At 49.8% G+C, this 19403-nt stretch overlaps 2 protein-coding genes across 2 annotated transcripts; both read left to right on the top strand.

The window, feature by feature from the left end:
• Window positions 1-3991: 3991 nt before the first annotated feature.
• Window positions 3992-16895, top strand: LOC127605769 (desmoplakin). Its single transcript, XM_052073533.1, has 24 exons — window positions 3992-4360; window positions 4590-4677; window positions 5193-5314; window positions 5812-5962; window positions 6070-6195; window positions 6418-6477; window positions 6549-6716; window positions 6916-7020; window positions 7135-7230; window positions 7383-7508; window positions 7704-7856; window positions 7991-8145; window positions 8297-8423; window positions 8726-8912; window positions 9124-9422; window positions 9502-9680; window positions 9842-9980; window positions 10216-10409; window positions 10493-10655; window positions 10731-10814; window positions 11008-11115; window positions 11203-11301; window positions 11414-11911; window positions 13739-16895. Exons 1-24 carry the CDS (start codon window positions 4119-4121, stop codon window positions 16814-16816), a joined length of 6747 nt encoding a protein of 2248 aa, XP_051929493.1. The 5' UTR covers window positions 3992-4118; the 3' UTR covers window positions 16817-16895.
• A 157-nt stretch (window positions 16896-17052) lies between these two features.
• wu:fi04e12 (Desmoplakin-B) lies at window positions 17053-17922 on the top strand. The gene has a single exon (XM_052073641.1). It carries the CDS (start codon window positions 17182-17184, stop codon window positions 17755-17757), a length of 576 nt encoding a protein of 191 aa, XP_051929601.1. The 5' UTR covers window positions 17053-17181; the 3' UTR covers window positions 17758-17922.
• Window positions 17923-19403: the final 1481 nt, after the last annotated feature.

The raw sequence follows: 19403 nt of genomic DNA, 5'->3' as shown, positions 1-19403 counted from the left end.
ATACTTGGCCAATAAAGATGATTCTGATTCTGATTCTGGCGGCCCGGTAGTCCAGTGGTTAGCACGTGGGCTTCACAGTGCAGAGGTACCGGGTTCGATTCCAGCTCCGGCCTCCCTGTGTGGAGTTTGCATGTTCTCCCCGGGCCTGCGTGGGTTTTCTCCGGGTGCTCCGGTTTCCTCCCACATTCCAAAAAAAATATGCATGGCAGGCTGGTTGAACACTCTAAATTGTCCCTAGTTGTGAGTGTGAGTGCGAATGGTTGTTCGTCTCTGTGTGCCCTGCGATTGGCTGGCAACCGATTCAGGGTGTCCCCCGCCTACTGCCCGGAGACAGCTGGGAGAGGCTCCTGCACCCCCCGCGACCCTAGTGAGAATCAAGCGGCTCGGAAGATGAATGAATGAATGAATGATGTTGTGAGAAGTGATGGACTGGGCAGTATGAACCAAAGTAGGCGGAGACCAGTGCTTGATGTCACCCTTTTTGCACTTTGAGATCATTCTCGGAATCCGCAGGTCATACGTAAACCAAACGCGTGGCAGATAAAAGCCCAAAGTTGCAGGTCCATATTTCGTATTCATCCCATTTCCATGTGACGTACCCATGCAGAGTTAGAAGCAATCAAATTTGAGGCTCAGATGAAACGCAAGCGTGGTTTCACGCGGCTAGCTGGCTCCTTCCTGCCCGCGTCGCTAAAGTTTTCCCAGTATCAGTTGTTGGCGACGGACCAGACAAGCTCGGGTATCATTCAACGACTCTCTTTGCATTCAAGCTCTCCCTCCCCCTCCGCCAGTCGACATCCCAGGAGGCGTATCCGTGTCACCTTGCCGCACAGGTGCGGCTTTGAAAATGGAGGGGTGGAAAATCCCATCCATGGGGATGGGGAGCACAGAGGCTCCCCGGTAAGGCCGAGTGAGCTCCACACAGACTCGGAGGAAAGTGCATTGAGCGTCGCGAAGGCCAGCTCTCAGTCCCTCTCACTGCGGGGGGGGGGTCCAAACGTGTTTGCGGGGTGGGGGGCCTGCAGAAAAATGCAAGGGTGAAAGGGCCCCTTGAAAGTCATTCAAGAAAGCAATTCAAATGGTCATCGGCTTTCCGTTCAAGGTCTTGAGGCAACGACCAATAGTTGAGGATTTTATCTGGGGTGGCCAACAGCCCTTCTACCTCACAGAGTAGATCCGGCTCTGCGCCGAATCCCGTCTCCGCGTTCGGAACCTCAAAAAAAGAGCACACTAAACTATTTTTGCCTCTAAAATGGAATTGTCGTTCTTCACTACCGTGTTTTGAAAATATATCTTCTCTCATTCCTGAAAAGCCACACCCTGAACAAGGCAATTACCTCCAGCGCTCAATGTCAATCTTTGCCAAATCACTGAAAACTCACCCCCCCCCACCCCCCACCTCCCCGGCACAGCAGGTTGGCAATGCGTGCGAGCTGACATGATCATTTTTATCACGCCGTAGAAAGAAAAACAAACGGGAACAGAAAATGCACCAACAGTGAAGCAACACAGAGAGACCACAAAAAAACCCCCCAAACAAACAAAAAAAAAAACGGGGGAGGGGGGCGCACCCTGAAATGGTTGCCAGCCATTCGCAGTGCACACATAGACAACCAACCACCCGCGTTCACATTCACAGCTGAAAAAAAGCGGAGAAAAGCCACGCACGAAGGCACGGTGAGAACATGCAAACTCCGCACAGAAAAGCCACGGGCCAGAATCGAACCCTGCGCCTGTGTACTGTGAGGTCGACGTGTGAACCGATCGGCCGCCGTGCCGCCTCAAATGAGACATAAAAAAAAACAAAATCAAGTCTTGTCGTAAATGGCGCCGTCGAGTAATTGATTGCTGCACGCAAGCAAGTCTGATCCCGTCTCTTGGATGCAGGAATGAAAGAAAGCTGCACGCCAAAACATCGCCGGCAGCAAAATCCGCCACCGCAACGCGCTCGTGCGGACTTCGTTCAAATGGAGAAGGATCAGCCGTGCCGCAAAACGCGCGACTACGCCGGAGAGTTCTTCCGTGTCATCTGCCGCCGGGGCAAAAAAAAAAAAAAAACTTCACGGCAATGCGGGGCGCCTCCGCTTGACCGAGAGAAATGTGTTGCTGGTGGGTTTTTTTGGGGTGTGCCGTGTTTATGAATGACTTGCTGCACGAAAGGCATTGACGCAAATGTCAAGCTCAACACAGCTTGCTCAAGAAAGCGGCCACGCGGATGAGTCGTGATGGAAAATTCATTCATTCATTCATTCATCTTCCTAACCGCTTGATCCTCACTAGGGTCGCGGGGGGTGCTGGAGCCGATCCCAGCTGTCTCCGGGCAGCAGGCGGGGGACACCCTGAATCGGTTGCCAGCCAATCGCAGGGCACACAGAGACGAACAACCATCCGCGCTCACACTCACACCTAGGGACAATTTAGAGCGTTCGATCAGCCTGCCATGCATGTTTTTGGAATGTGGGAGGAAACCGGAGCACCCGGAGAAAACCCACGCAGGCCCGGGGAGAACATGCAAACTCCACACAGGGAGGCCGGAGCTGGAATCGAACCCGGTACCTCTGCACTGTGAAGCCCACGTGCTAACCACTGGACTACCGGGCCGCCGTGATGGAAAATGGATTGTAAATTTCCCCAGTGTGGGACTAATAAAGGATATCTTATCTTATCTTAAAAGCCAGTTGGAAATACAATCGTGCGCTTTGCCGTTCATGTCAAGTATGCTTGTTTGAACACACCCAACCCCCCCCCCCCCCCCCCACACACACACACGTTAGATTCCTCAACCGCCGGTGATGTTAGGATGCTGGGGGGGCCACTGCCGTTTGGGAAAGAGGCGGGGCAGCACTGAGCCGTGAAGAAGAAGGGCGAAGCACCCGCGCCACCAGGCCGCTGCGCACCGTTCTCATTGGCTGCAAAATTGCACCTGAAATGTCAAATTTTCCCTGATGGAGGAATGCATTTTTTTCAAAGATTTCAATCTTTCTTTACGACTTACGCGGTCCTCATCACGGCCGGCGTGCAAAGCAAAGCTGCCAGCACGCGTTGCTGTCAAACTCGTTTCCCTTCGGCCTCCGCCCACAAAGTGGCTGCAGGCAAGCGCGTGCGTTGCGCGGCGTGCACGGGAAATAGCACAAGGCTTGAAAATCACATACCCGACTTGATGCATCATCAAATATAATAGTATGTCCCAATTACACAAGCTCTCATTATAATACCAAAACGGCACACTTGTGCATCATCGGGAGTGATATTTCGGGCATTGCAACGCAAACGTGAGATGAGCGGCGCATAGACTTGCCGCCGATAAACCAAAGTTCGGCTTGAATTAACACGGCGGGTTCTGACATCACTCACAAGGCCACGCCCTCTTCGAGGCACAAAATACGTAAACAGACGGCAGTTTGCAGTTTGCGTGCGGGACTTTTGGCTTTGTCACCGTGCTGAGCACAACTCAAGACTGCCGTTGACGCAAGAAGTCGTTTGGTGCGCGTTTGCGGCGCAAAGGTGCGCCGTCAAGACCCAGACCCATTCTTTCTGTCAATCAAAAAAAAAATGTGGAAAAAGAATCAAGAACATTTCACCAATTTGCAAATCCAAACCTTCGAACCGCACCTGTGCAAGGGGTTGGCTGTAGTTTTGCGTTGTAATATCGCCATTGACCACTAGATGGCAGACATGGCTGAGTTGTCCTTACGCCGGGGAAATTTGTTATCTTCATTTTTTTTCATCACTGCTTATCCTGAAGAGAGCTGCGGGGGGCAGGGGGAGGGGATTGTGGTCTCCATGCCCCCCAGCCACTCCTTCCCATAATTTAGGTTCCCCATCCCTTACCCAGAGCTTTAAATGAGAAAAAAAATAATCCAAATAAACACACATGGCTCCAGGCCAGGCAAACTTGGGAGGGGCAGAAAGAAGAACGAGTGCAAGAAATGTTTTGACTCGGCAGGTTGGGCAGGAGGTGTGGTTACAGGGAGCAAAAAAAAAAAAGGCACCTGGAGCATGGGTGCAGTCCGCTTCAGCGGGACCAGGAGCAGCAGCAGGCAGGCGGAGGAAGAGCCAGCGCCTGCGCCAGCAACAGCGCCTCGTCTGTCCTCTCTCCGGCGTGTCATCTCGCGACCATGAGTCAGTACGGTTCTCACAACGCGCTGAGCACCAACATGAGCTTGAACCGCAGGGCAGAGCCGACCGCCGGTGGGGGGTCCTTCCGCTACACCCGCAGCGAGTTGGTGCAAGGAGCCGGCAACGGATACGATCACTTTGTGGACTCGTACAACACGGTGACCAAGACCTCTGCTGCAGGAGGGGGGATGGCGGGAGACACCATCGGAAGAATGACGAGCACAACGGGAGGCGCAATTAGGTACACTTTGCAAAAGACCTTTCAATCTTTCTTAGTATCACCGCGACATCAGCTTTCCAATATTTTGACTTTCCGAGATAGCCCGGTGTGATTGGCAAGCCGACGGCATTCAACTCTCGCCCCTCAAACTTTTACCTTCCGCGGATCTTCCGTCTGCTGTTTAATCGAGGTTTTTGCGTCGACAAAACACAGACGAGAATTCTCCTGACCGATGGCGATTGCTTTGCAGCGGCCTCACTGACATCCATCAGAGGGCCTCGTCGCTTCAAGCGCAGTGCCAGGAGGACCTGAGGCGAGCCGAATTCGCCCTACAGTCGGTGAGTCAACGCGCGGCTTTTCATCTCGACCTTTTTTCACTTTTAGAAACCTGTCAAAAATCAGTTTGTCGACTTTGTCAAGCCCAACTTACAGCCTATGTGATTTTTTTTTTTTTTAATTAATAAATTTCGTGTTGGTGGTGTGAAAAGCGGAATGCAAAATTATGTGTTGATTTAAAAAAAACATCTAAATTACAAACGACAGCAATTGCTGATACATTCTAAAATGCTTTGACATTTACAGAGAAAAAAAATCGCTCCCAAGACACCCACAAGAATGAATATGCAGAAAAGAGTGACATCTAGCGGCCACGTCGCATATTACAACTAATTCATCCCACCCCAAGGAAGATACGAAAAATATTTGCCTTCATGAGTGTTTTTCTTTTTTTTTTCTTGGTGCGTCTTCAGAGATTTTGATTCTTGGGATAATTTTATTTTACAGCATGGCGTCTTCACATTCCAATGTTGTTGTTGTTTTTTTTTTCAAATAAATCTTCAACGGCGCATGTCAGGGAGGTAATATGGCTGATGCAGAGCAGCACATGCTGAGGGCAAAAGACACGATTGAGCAACTGAAGACCTACGCGATGGACCTGAGGCAGATGGGACAGCCAAGTGACAACGTTGTCAGAACGTAAGCAAGCATTTTACAATCGAATGCTACGTCTTAACAAAAAGAGTATTTATTGACCTAACAATGGAAACGTTACATTCTGTGAAAAATGAAGAGACTTGAAAACACTGTTGCGACTTTTGGCGGGTGCCATCAGTCCTGACCTGACCCAAACCAAAAATAGAAATGATGGGTTCAAAATCTTTTGTAGTTAAAACGAGGTACTATAAACCATTCGAAACACATGGCGGTCTGATGCCGTGTACTTGGACGGTACTGCGAATTATACCCCAAAAAATTATATGTTAAAAGGATTTATGGAATACTTGCCCGACATTGTTCATCAGACCTGAGCATTGGAATTAGCAATAGCGTTTAAGCCCAGCGGTTCGCCGCGAAGAACGACCTTGGTGCTGCATACACGCTAGCAGAACACACGTGTTCTCGGACAGTAACCGCAGGCAATTGCGAGTCTTCCCAGGCGTCCCGCCTCTCCATTTCTATCCATCTCTTTCCAGTTGGGAGATTTGTAACGATCAGCTGAAGGGGGTCCACTTGGCCATGGCTGGCTCTTTGCAAAGGCGCAGGAGCATGAAAGCAAGCTCTGGTTCTTGGGAGGAGCCGGGGAGGAGCTTCCAAGACGCCGTGGCCTGGATTGAGCAGCAAAAGGTGGGCACGGTCACCGGACCCCGACGGACGACTCCCAGATTCACGTGGGCGCATGCTTTTTGCAAAACTCTACACTGAGCTGATGCCGCGTTTTGTTTTTCGGACAGCGTCTGATCGAAACGACATACTGGGGAGAAGATCCCGCTGGCATCGAGAAGAACCTCATGAGCCACCAGAGGTTTCACAACTCGCTCCAGAACAGCCCGCAAGTGGACCGAGCCCGCAGTGACCTGGTGGGTCATGTTGTTGTCACGATTCCAAACCTTGCCCATCGTAGAACCGGCAAAAGCATCTGGTCTCTCCGATATCGACGGTAGCTTCTCCTGAAATAGTTTCCATCGCGCACGACGACCAAGGCGGTCTCGCGCCCATCCGAAACCAGAGATCCAAAAAAACGGAGAACAAAATTCCAGCCGCTAAAGGCCATTGACTTCTCGCCGAATATCATCCGCCAGGTTAAGAAAGGAGACAAAGGAAACCTTCATGCTTTGGACCAGGAGTGGGACAGTCTTAAGGTGAGCCAAATGCCAGTGATGTCTCTTGGCGGCGGCGAGCGCGTCCGTGAATCTCCCGTCTGCGGCTGCAGCAAATGTCATTTACGCGGATGCGGCGGCTGGAAGACCTGCAGCAGATTATTCAGGAACTCTCCAAAGAGATCATGTGGGTCAACGACAAGGAAGAAGAGGAGTTGATCTTCGATTGGAGCGAAAAGAACCTCGACCAGTACATCCCCCGGAAGCAAGAAAGCTATTCGGTTCGTATCAACACGCGCGCATTGCTACCCGACACCTCGAAATGAGAAGGCGCGCCGCGTAGCATTTTCACGGAATTCAATTGCGAGACACAAAGGCCTTTTTATGAGTCTCGTTAGGAGCAATTACACGGGTCGGGTGACATTTTGGCAGCGTATCCAGTCGTCCAATTAGCCGGCTAAACCGTCCAACGCTCTGCAGAAACTGATGAGTGCCCTTGAGGAGAAAGAAAAGCATCTGAATAAGCTGAAAGTGAGAGTGGATGCCCTGCTGAAGAACAACCACCCGGCGTCGGACAAGATCGAGGTCCGTTCTGGCCCGATACCAAAGCCGTTCCAAACCGACGGCCCTCGCCGGCTCCCGTTTGCGGCGCCCGCCACATCGCTGACGCCATCGGCCGTATCGTTTCTTCTTCTCCAGGCATACAGGGACACGCTGCAGACTCAGTGGAGCTGGCTCCTTCAAATTACCAAGTGCATCGACGTGCATCTGAAGGAGAATGCGGCCTACAACCAGGTCATTCTCAAAAACTCTTACCTCGAACCGAGTTCCCGGTGGAGAATAATCGGGCTCTACCCTCAACTGGTTAAACGACATTGTTAATGACTCGTAATTTTCAGGCCGGGTTTGTCTTGCAGCCTTTGTAGATTGCCCCTTTTCGTTTTTAGTTTTTTAAGGAGGCAAATGAGACATTCAGAGCCCTCCAGGGGCAACGGGAATCCATTCGGAAAAAGTTTGCCTGTGACAAGAACACTCCACTGGAGAACCTGCTGGAGCTGCTCAAGGGCCTGGAGGTATTTTTTTGTTTGTTTACAACAATAAAAGATGACCGCAGGTGAAATTGCGGAATATGAAATTGACAGTACGAGTCACGCCGGCAGTGTTAGGCACAGTTGTTAGTGGAGCAGATCGCAAATTGCGGATTAGATCCTTCGCAGAGGGTTTTTTTTTTCTGTCTCGCTGTAAATATTTCTCACTTTATTTTGAAGAGGGAGCGAGAGACGTTAAGAGATCAGAAGAGGCAAGTTCAACATCTCGTGAACAAGTCCAAAGGCATCGTCAGACTGAGATCCAGAAACCCAGAAGAGAAGAGCAGCCGACCTGTGATCGTCAAAGCCCTGTGTGACTTCAAACAAGACCAGGTCAAAAGTCTGGACACACTCGAGTCTCAAACGTGTCCCCACTTTGAAGACTTCACACACTTGAAACATGAAAGCCAAATCTACGTCGGTCGTTCAAGATGGGGGGCAATTGTGTTTGGTCTTGAAAACTACAGAAGGTGATCTGTAAGGGTGACGAGGCCATCTTGAAGGACAACAGTCAGCGCAGCAAGTGGGCCGTTACGGGCCCGGGCGGGTTAGATATGGTCATCCCGTCTGTGTGCTTGATCCTGCCTCCTCCCAATCCACTCAGCATCAATCTGGCTATCGAGTAAGTCAAACACAAACGACCCCTTTTCCAGCAAGCGGGATGAGCATCGTTGAAGCGGCCATAATTTTCCTGATTTTGTTTCTTCGCCACGGGCGGGAACGTTCTCAACTTAAAGCAAAAAAAACACGATGGATTTCTGTGCGTTCAACAGAAACGAGCAGTGCTACGAGTCCATCATGTCTTTCTGGAACCAGTTGTACATCAACGTGAAGAGTCTCATCGCCTGGCGCTACTGCCTTCTGGATATCGAACGCATCAACTCGCTCACCATCTCCGTGGTAGGTGATGATCAATCTCTCTCGCTTTCGTAGCGATTTGATCTTCGATTTCAGACGGCAAATCTATCAGTCATCCGGTGAGAGCGCAATGGTTGCGTCGTTCAGGGTCGACGTGTTACGGATGCGAATCCGCGAGTATGACGGGACTGATCTGTACACTGACAGTCTACCAAAAAGCGACTCGAGAACGATAAAAGGCCCATCGCTCATTTCATGCAAAACACTTTCGGATGTTTGCAGTTCCCTCCACGGTCTCACTTGTATTGTTGTTGTTTTGCCCCTCGGTCGCGCCTTCTTTTCAGCTGGCTCGGATGAATCCCGAGGAGTACTCGCAGTTTATCAACAGCCTGGAGACTCACTATGAGGAGTTCAAACGGAGTTGCCAAGGCTCCCAGATGTTTGCTGAAAACGACAAGAGGGGCATCGAGAACCAGTTCAACGCGGCTCAGGCCTACTACGGGACCCTGGTGGTGCAGTTGCCCACTTACCGTGAGTCACGCACGCTTCTTCAAGTCATCAAATGTTCCCTCTTTCAACCACCGCACTTCAATGTTTTGTTTTTTTTCCTAGTTTGAGCAAAAGTTGTTTGCAAGGGTAATGTTAGGAAGTTTTGGGCAAAATGGAGCGCGGTTTCACGTCTTGGACTCAACTCCATTTGAACTCATCCTTGGTTTTTTGGGGGTTTCTTTCCTTCATCTAGAAGCCCAACAAGCACAGCATCAGTTCATTCTAATGACAGCGACTGCCGACGAAGAAGTCAGACAGCTGGAGGAAGAGCGGCAGAGAAGCGAGCTGACAAAAGTGAAGAAAGAGGTCGTGAGAGTGTCCAAGGCGGAGCCGCCGAAAAAGAAGGTGGCCTCATCGTCTCACACTTTAACAGAGCTGCAGGCACTCAGATTGAAGCTGGCGGCAGCAGAGGGCTCGCTGAGTCAGCATGTTCACATCTGCTTGGGAGATGACGGAGCCAAAGATTGTGGACTCAAAATCACACGCTTGGAGGTCAGCGCGAAAAAACGACAAGCCCCGAAAAGGTCACCGCTACCGTGCACTGATTGTTTGTTTTTTTGGGGTCTTTTAGGGTGCGCAGCTTGACGTCAACGCACTAAAAGAGGAGTACGCAAAGCTGCGGGAGAATATTACGAAGGCGCTGGAGAACATGAACGATTCAGATAAAGCTCAATTCTTACGCAGTGAGCTCGAAGTCATCGCGCAGTGTCTGGACGGTCTCGAAAGCAACTTGTCCGCTTACCTTCTACGGTAAGACTCCGCAATTTTCGGACTCATGTTTTTCAAGCGGATGAGCGGCCACGGAAACCAGGCCGAAGCTGGTTTCCGTGGTTGAAGTCTTGGATGAAGCATTGAGACGAGACAACATAGCGGGATTTTTATCTTTCCCTCCGATTGATTTTGGTTTCCAGGCTGCGGGCTCTGCGGGACCTGCTGCAAAGTATGGCACGTGCTGAAGATATCGTGAAAGTTCATGAAGCCAGATTAACAGAGAAGGAAACCACTTCTCTGTTGCCGGGAGAGGTCAATGACTACTTGAGGACTCTGAAGGTAGATACTCCTGAGAGATGGTGCCGGCGCTGTGCAAAGGACACAATTTGCCTCGGGGACACACCTTTTTGTGGGAACACGTTGAGCAAAGGCCTCGCTAATGTTCTTCTCGGAGAACGCTCAACAAATCCCACAAGATCTTCGAAAAAGAGCCCACTGCACATACAGAAATAAAACTGAAGAATTCAATTCCCCGGTGTGACCACGCTGTTGCTATTTTGCAATTTGCGTGTAGAATATTCAGGACGAGTTGGATGGGAAACGCGATGTTGTGGCCTCGATGGAAGCAGAACTTGCCAAGGCGCTCCACTGGAATGGCCAGGTGGGGGGGCCCCTCTACAGGTGCGACATGATCCTGTCAAATTGCGGCGAGCAGGCGGGCCAACTGTCAGACCGCTGGAGACGAATCCAGGCGCAGATCAATACCAGGTACGGCGTATTGAAATGTAGCCAATCAAGGTCGCGAGCGAAGATGCGGACTTCTCCGCCTCCTGTGAATTCCTTCATTTCAGAGTGCAAGACTTGCAGAGTTACCTGCCTCAACTGGAGCACTACAAGCGGTCCAGCTCCTCCTTCCGTGACTGGATGGGGGACACTGGCAAAAAGCAAGCCATTCTGCAGGCCGCCCACATCCAGAATGTTCAATCTCTCAAGGACCACATCAGCAGTCAGAAGGTACTCCAAGATGATTCGTCATGGTGATGGGTGCCGACGTCATCTGACATCTTGACGTTTGTAATGTTTGTCAAGGCTCTCAACGCAGAAATCAAAGCAAAGAGGGAAACCTTAGAAAGCGTCCTGAAAAACAACAGCGCCTGTGTCACCGCCATCAAGGTAAGGAGGTCAAACTGATCGTTTCTGATCACGATGAACTCTTCCTGAGAGAGTGGCCCTCATTTATCATAAGGACCTGGCAAAAGTAAAGAGGGCGGGGGCGATTCACCAACGTCGGTAGGCGGTGACCTTGAACTGCAATCAATAATCATTCTACTATCAATAACGAGAATGACCCGATGTCGTTTTTCAGGATTATGAAACAGACCTGGCCAGTTACACCTCTGGCTTAGAGACTCTGCTCAACATCCCCATCAAGAGAACAACGCTAAGATCGCCGTCCGTGGATCTTATTCAGGAGGTACGGCGGACAGTTGCATGATCGGTCAATCTAATACAAGCATTTGTAGGTGACACTTGAGTCATCCCCGAGTGGCATTTCTCCTAGGCTGCTCAACTGCAGACCCGTTACATGGAGTTACTCACTTCGTCTGACAACTACTTGAAATTCATAGGAGAGCTTCTCAAAAACATGGAGGATCTTAAGGTACCAAGGTTTGGATTTGTTAAGATTTCAATGAGGTAGAGCTGTACACCAGAACCATTCTTTTCCCATTTTTGAACTGAAGTGATCTTGAACCACTCTGCCTCGGTTCCAGATTCGAAGCACTCGGATTGAGGTGCTGGAGGAAGAGCTTCGCATGTTGAGGGAGGCTCTCCAGGATCGCAAGAGCAAGAACAAGGCTCTCGAAGACGCCGTGGCGCGCTATCAACTGGAGCTCTCCCATTCACAGGAAAAGCTGCTGTCGGTGGAGGAGATGAAGCGAACCACCGCTCTGCAGTGCGACGCCGCAAAAGACAGCCTGGATGACACTCACAACCAGCTGGCGGACCTCGCTGATCAGGTGACCCGCCTCAACTACTTGCTGGAGGAAGAAAAGAGGAAGAGGAAACTGGCAGAGGAGCGCTACACCAAACAACAAGAGGAGTACGAGTCTGTCCTTAGGAAAAGGCAGACCGAGTTAGAGAGCGTCAGCTGGTCCAAAGTGGAAGTGGAAAAGACGATGGGCAATCAAGAGCATGAGATGAAACAACTGCGGCGGAAGCTCGAAGAGGAAACCTCCAAGGCGGCGGAGCTGCGGAAGGAGATTTCAAAGGTAAGAAGCCAATGCCACGCAAAGATCGATAACTTAAAGCTCGACTACGACTCCCAGATCCACGTCAGTCACGCCACAATTCAGCGGCTTTCGGCCCAGAGGGAGGACGATGCGCGTCAGCTTCAGCTGCGATGTGACGGGATGCAAGCAGAGGGGAGGGTTATGGAGGAGGAGCTCGGGAGGCTGAGGATGGCCGCCGGCCACGCAGAAGAACGACTGAGGAGGGCGGAGGAAGAAGCTCGTCGGCAGCGCTCGGTCATCGCAGAGGAAGGCCGCGCGAGAAGAGAACTGGAAAATGAGATTGAGGTTTTGATCGAGCAGCACCAGGAGGCTCTGGCCAAAGCGGCACAAGACGTAGAGCAGAAGACCGAGCAGTTGGCCTACGTCACCCACAGTCTGGAAGAAGAAGTGCGAAGGCGGAAAACTACGGAAGAAGGAAAACGAGCGCTTGAGCGGACCCTGGCCGAGCTTCAGGCAAAGCTCGCCAGTTCAGAAGCGGAGCGTCAGAACGTGAGTTTGGAGCTGGAGAGGGAGATTAGGGATCGGAGTCGCGTCGAGGAAAACCTCAACCGGTTACAGGGCCGCGTAAAGGACATTCAATCTGTGCGAGATGGCCTGGAGCTGCGGTTGGCTCACCTCAGGGAAGCGAACCAAGAGGAAGTGTCGAAAAGAAGGCAGATTGAGACGGAGTTAGAAAAGACCGCGACGACCATGAGAGAATACTACTGCGCCATGACCGCTTTACGTCGGAACCGAGAACAAGTCGAGGCGTCGGAAAGGACAGGTGAGGAACGGTGTCTCGTAATGCAGGAGGAACTGGAAAGAAGCTTGGAAAAAAACAAGACCTCCGTGGAACAGATGTCACAACTCGGCACTGAGCTCAAAGCCCTGCGGCAGCAGCTGCTACAGGAGCAAGCTAAGATTCAAGAGGTGACCCAAAGAAACGAGGGTCTGTGTAGAACTTTAGAGGCAAAAACTGAAGCTTTAAATATGAACTCTTCTGAAGTTCAAAGTTTGCAGGAGAAAACTGAAACCTTAGCCAAAGAGAGACTCGGGCTGGAGGAGGAGCTGAGGACAAGCCGACATGAGAACGCTGAGCTCTTGAGATTCAAAGAGGAACGTGACGATGAGGTCTCCTCCCAAATTACGGCCCTCGAGCTGCAGCTGCAGGCCAGCGAGCGCCGCAATGTTGACTACCGCAACCTTGTCTCCGAGCTCTCCTTGGACAGGGCAAACCTCAAACTGGAGACTGAGAAAATACAAATTCGGGCCGCTGAGGTACTTGCAAGTCCGATACCTGCCAGACTGCTCCCATCTTTCCAGATGAATCAAGTAGTCTTCACTGCCACTAGACCGCTTCTTGATTGCTTGCATGATCCTCAACATTGTTCTTCTCCAGTAGCTTTGAAATTAGTGTCTGATTTCCCAAAATTTGAGTGGTGTTCATATCTTACCCGCATGCAGTTGGTAGCACGAAATTTTGCCGTCTTCAATGAATAATCAAAGAGCATTTTTTTGCCTGCGCAGACCCCTGACTGGTATTTCAATGAGTTGGTGACGTGTGCTGTTTTGAAACCCAGAGAACATAATTGTTCTCATTATCGTCTAATTATTTGATTTTACGAGTTACACTAATTACGTAAAATTAAATCTGACGAAAAGCAAACCGGCTCTGGGCTAAGTTTGTGAGTATGTACTCATTATACGGTATACTTCCTGGGTTTTTTTTAGTTAGCACCTTGTGCATGAATTAATGTCACTGATATTTTTAAACATGCCCGAATTGACCAATGTTCATCTTTTACTCTTTTTTCCCCCCCCCCATAGACATCAACCGCAATGCTCTCACTGCAGTCACAGTGCAGTGAGACTGAGAGAGAGCGAGATGCGCTGCTGTTGAAACTTCAGTCGTCTGGGACAGACAAAGATCACCTCCAAAAGCTGGAGGAGGAACACAGACGCGTGAAGCTGTCTCTTGAATCGGAGCTTCAAAAGAATCAACGTGTACAGGACGAGAATGACAGGCTGAAGAGAGATTTAAGTTACTGGAAGGAACAATGCCAAAGCAAGCAGGGTCTTGTTGACCAATACGATGCGGACAAGGAACGTCTGGAAAGGGATAGGAGGAGTTTGGAAAGGGAGATAGAGAAGCTTCGAAAGGAACTGAGTGACAGTGAGAAAACATATCGAGAGAAGCTGGCAGTCCTCCAGAAAGAAATCACAGAGTTGACGATTCTAAGACAAAATGCGCAAGATGAGGTCAGGAAAAGTAGAGAGCTACCGATGTTGGATCCCTCCGCTGTCATTTTTGATGGCGTCCGCAAACCAGTGGCAGCAGGCCCATTGTTTGACTGCGGTATTTTGGATAAAGTCACCTTTAACCGGCTCATTCGAGGGCAAAAGTCTGTTCCTGACGCGTCCGACGACATCAAAGTTAGCCTCAAAGGAACAGGCCCAATAGCGGGGGTGATCATTGAAAACCCACAAGGGGACGGTTTGGTTTCTGGATGTCCCTTTAAGATAAGCCTCACTGAAGCAAAGAAAGAGGGCCTCCTACCACCGGATGCCGTTGACCTGCTGCTGGACGCTCAGGCAGCCACGGGCTACATCATTGAACCAAAAACTGATCAAAAGCTAACGGTCGAGGAGGCAGTTGCCGCCGGAGTGGTGGACCCAAGAGACCGAGAGAGACTTTTAGTGGCACAGGCTGCTGCCGTTGGCTACAAGGATCCCGGTGCAGTCAAACCACTTTCTGCGTACGAGGCCTTGAGAAGGGGACTGATCGACAGGACAACGGCACTGCGTTTATTGCAGGCCCAGGAGTGTGTTGGAGGCATACTGGATCCAAATCTCAGTGTGTTCCTTCCCAAAGTCACGGCTATTGATCGTAGTATTTTGGATGAAAACCTTGGCTACGCTCTGACCCAGAATCCCAAGTGTTACCTTGACCCAGACACGAACCAGGGCATCAGTTACGGAGATTTGAAGAAACGATGCAAGACCGAGGCTCACACCGGTCTGCTACTGTTGCCGGTCACCGAGCGAAAAGACCCCTCCAAATTGGTATTTGATGGTGTTCGCAAGACAGTAACAGCACAACAACTGCTTGACTGTGGAGTCTTGGACAAAGCGACGTTTAATCAACTAATCGCGGGGGAGAAAACTGTCCCGGAGGTGTCTGCGGAAAAACAGGTTTTCCTCAAAGGGACCGATGTAATCGCTGGGGTTTCAGTTGGATCATTCCAAAAAATGTCCTTGACTCAGGCCAAGAAACAAAGTATTCTTTCCCCCGAGAGTGCCGACTTGCTACTTGAAGCTCAGGCAGCCACAGGACACATCATTGACCCGCAGACGAATCAGAAATTGACCGTGAAGGAGGCATGCGCGAGAGGCGTCATCAGTAAGGAAGACGAATCCAAATTGTTTGCTGCCGAAGGTGCCGCCATAGGTTACAGAGACCCAAATACTCTGTCGCTCTTGTCGGCCGGCCAGGCCATGAAAAAGGGGCTGATTGACAAGGACGCGGCCCTTCGCGTGCTTCAGGCTCAAGAATGTGCAGGAGGTATTTTAGACCCTACCCTCAGTGTATACCTACCAAGGGACATCGCTATGGATCGAAATCTGATCGACGCAGAGCTATACAAGGCCCTCAGCCAGTCTCCTCAATGCTATTTGGATCCAGACACGCAACTGCCAGTGAGCTATCTGTCCCTGAAGAAAAGATGCAGAGCAGACACCATCACGGGTTTGTTGCTTCTCCCAGAACCGAAAAAACCAACAACCGTCCAAGGGCTTCGGGGTCAGGTGTCTGTCATAGATCTAGTGAATGCCCACCTGCTGGAGCCAACTGATATTGATAAACTGAAAGAAGGGAGATTGACAGGTCAGGACATTGAGTACCGTCTGCGCTCCTATCTGGGCAAGTCCACATGCATAGCAGGACTACTTGACGAAACCGCTGATAGGGTGATGACATTTTATGAAGGCGTGAAAGGTGGACTCTTGCCACCCGAGACCGCTCTAAAGCTTCTCGAAGCCCAAGCTGCCTCGGGTTTTATCGTCGATCCAGTGAACAACAGACACCTCACTGTGAGTGACGCTTATAACAGAGGACTATTTGGGCCAGAGTGTCTGGACAAACTGCTAGCAGCAGAAAAAGCTGTGACAGGTTACAAACAGCCTGGTACAGAAAAGGTCATCTCTCTCTTCCAGGCAATTAAGAGGGGTCTAGTTGCGGAAGGCCATGGCATCCGTCTGCTAGAGGCCCAGTTCGTCAGTGGTGGCATTATCGATCCTGATCACAGCCATCGGATTGATATAGGCGTGGCCTACAGCAGAGGATACTTGGATGAGGCAATGACTAAGATCCTGACCAATCCGGAGGTTGCTCGTAAGGACTTTGTTGATCCTAACACTGAGGAAAACTTAACTTACACGGAGCTGAAGAAACGTTGCATTACTGATGGAAAGACCGGCCTGGTCCTTTTGCCAATAGCGGACAAGGAAAAAGAAGCAACTATGAAAAACACCTCGAGAAAGAGGAGAGTCATAATTGTGGATCCGCAGACTAATAAGGAGATGACTGTCCGCGAAGCATACGAGAAAGGATTTATCGACTTCAGCACCTACCTGGAGCTGTCTCAGCAGGAGTGCGAGTGGGAAGAGATCACCATCACTGAACCGGATGGTTCCACGCGTTTTGTCATAGTTGATAAGAAGACGGGTACAGAGTATGACATCAGTGAACTGCTCGAAAAAAGAGTCATTGATCGGTCAGTTTTTGATCAGTACCGCTCAAATATGATCAACTTAACGCAGTTTGCAGATATCATCGCTGAAAAGAGTTGGCGGGGATTGCCACCAACAAGTTCCACAGTACCGTCTTTGTCATCAACAGTTATGTAAAAATCTTCTCTCACAAAGATAACTACAACAATACCGCCCACTATTAAAGAGCACAGCTTTGCAACCTAGCGGTGGTTCTCAAGTCTCATACGACGCCCCTAACAAAATATCTAGTGGTTCCGTCGCCCTGGCCTACCCCTGTTGAAAGTGTTAGTGGAAAGGATCCCGTGAGCGCCATTTTCGATACAGACACTTTGGAGAAAAATATCAATTACCGAGGCTTTGAATCGCGGCCTTGTTGATACCATTACTGCTCAGAGATTGCTGGAGGCACAAGCGTGCACCGGAGGAACCGTAAATCCAGAAAACAGCCGTCGGGGCTCAGTGTCCAAGAGGCGTCCCGTCAAGATATAATTAATGATGATATGACTGCTAAACTCAAGCCTGCTCAGAAAGTCTTCATTGGCTTTGAGGGTGTCAAAACTGGCAAGAAAATGTCCCCTGCCGAAGCCATGAAAGAGGTGTGGCTACCTTATGAGGCAGGCCAGAGGTTTATGGAGTTCCAATTTGTGACCGGGGGACTTTATGACCCTGAACTGGGTCGTAGACGAACCACAGAAGATGCTTTGAAAATGGGCTGGATTGACGGTAGCCTTGCGATGAAACTCCAAGTCATCAGAAACCACACAAAGAATTTAACATGCCCCAAGAGCAAACTGAAGATCTCTTTTAAGGAGGTTCTGGACTATTGTCTGGTGGAAGAGAGCGCCGGGCTGAGAAAGCTACCGGCGTGGTCCGTGTCCTCCAGGGGAATTAGCAGTCCCTACAATTTTGCCTCTGCCCCAGGATCCAACACAGGGTCCAGGAGTGGCTCACGCCGAAGTTCCCGAAGGAGCAGCTTGGATTTAGGCTCCCCCACCTCCTTGTCCACCACCAGTCATACAGTCCCTTACCACCCTCTCCACTACATCTCAAATGAACAAAAAATAGAATCCATCTAGTCACCGCACCAGTCATATCATCGTTGCTACTTTATTGTTGACAAATCCGAATGGTTGTTGGTTTTTTTTTAGTTTTTGGAGAGAGAAAATTCCAAGGGGACCGAGCAAGGTGAATGTATCAAACAGGCCGAGGGAATGCTAGCATTGGGAAGCGACAACCGGTGTGTACAACTCTCCGTGATCACTGTGTCTCTGTCACCGATATATATTTTATTTTTTGCTTTGGGATTTTAATGATGCTGCGATTGCATTTATTGCTTTAAACTGTTTGCTTTGTCTGGGAAGGGATGCAAAGTTAATTATGCAAGGTTAATCGCATGTAGAGTGGTACCTTAAAGTTTGCCCGCAATCTCGTGTTCGTTTGGGTGGACTGCTCATTGAGAACAATGATTCTGTCGAAACCCCGACGATCAAACGACAAAGCATTCATCCTGCAGACAATAAGTACCAGGGGTGTTCCTAATCAGTTTTTTGCTGCCGATACCGATCATCCATGAGTGAGATCAGCCAGTACCAAATCAGCCAGGCACCGCTGGCAGCTCTTTGAGGTGTGTTCTTCACCAGAATTTTGGCCAAACACCCGATTTGACGAGTTTTGCGGATTTTGAAATTGAAGGTATCACCGTTTAAAAGTACAATGCTCACTTTGTACTGAAGGTGTTCTTGGTTTCTTGCAGTTTACGGCTTTAAGTTCTGTAACAGTCGCTCAATAAAACATTTACCTTTTGATTCTTTGTTTCAGTCAATGAATAAGTGTCCATAGTTCAATGGTCCTCGTGCCTTATGTAGAACACATTACTCGAGTGTTTGGCAGTAGCGGCGCTACAAGTAGTGCCATAAAGTAGCTGAATTACATTTCGAGTATCACAGCACTGCACATCCTCTGGCAAGGAAAAACGCAAAACCCCATTTGGCAAAAGAAACCTTGAGAAGGGACCACAGATGGCGGGATCCCCCTTCCGGGGTGACCAGGCTGCAATGGACGCCAAGTGGGCAATATTTCTCACAAGAGTCCATTTGATGACGTGAAGCGCCACAGGTAGGATAGATACCTTGAGGAATGTGATTCTTTCTCGGGACTTGGGTGTGTCGGTCGATGAAGAATCCTCCACCACAACGCTTCTGGAGAAGTGACCCGCCACGGATCTCATTCTGGTCGGTCGGTGTAGAATCCATATCGAAAAGTATCCTCTGCATGTTTTCAATTCTTCCCTCATCCAGCACCCCCGATGCTCATTTTATCAACCAGCTCTGCAGGGGGCTGATAATCATGCGAAAAATTTGAATCTGGTGTTTTGGTTGAGGGGACACACATAAAACACCCAAGATCGATGTTTGACACCTGTGCCCTTTCGCATCTGCTTTTTCTCGGGAACGTGATTGAAGCAGGTGACTGGCTTCCGTTCCACTCGGCCGCCGATTGGTTCTCTCTTTTCACTTTGTCCCGCCTGTTCCGTTTTCCGAATGGTTCTTTTTTTTAATAATTCCTTATTCTGATTGAATTTTGTAACTATAGTTTTTCGTTCCTCCTTTATTTGTTGACGGGATCATCGATCGGGGTTTAGTGATCGTATCAACGAACTACTTCTATTTTTATTTTCGTTTCATTTTCGTCTGAAAAAAAATGGTCACGAAATGAATGACAC

Source organism: Hippocampus zosterae, chromosome 8 (genome assembly GCF_025434085.1).
Source record: "Hippocampus zosterae strain Florida chromosome 8, ASM2543408v3, whole genome shotgun sequence".
NCBI classification, from domain to species: Eukaryota; Metazoa; Chordata; class Actinopteri; order Syngnathiformes; family Syngnathidae; genus Hippocampus; species Hippocampus zosterae.
Note: the sequence above shows the minus strand (reverse complement) of the source record. Positions and strands in the feature narration are given on the sequence as shown.

Bases quoted from the DNA above. Each gene is read 5' to 3' on its own strand.
- LOC127605769 (XM_052073533.1), top strand. From the start codon at position 4,119: ATGAGTCAGTACGGTTCTCACAACGCGCTGAGCACCAACATGAGCTTG. The intron at 6,478-6,548 runs GTGAGCCAAATG...CTGCGGCTGCAG, and splicing joins AGGAGTGGGACAGTCTTAAG to CAAATGTCATTTACGCGGAT. The intron at 7,021-7,134 runs GTCCGTTCTGGC...CTTCTTCTCCAG, and splicing joins CGGCGTCGGACAAGATCGAG to GCATACAGGGACACGCTGCA.
- wu:fi04e12 (XM_052073641.1), top strand. From the start codon at position 17,182: ATGACTGCTAAACTCAAGCCTGCTCAGAAAGTCTTCATTGGCTTTGAG.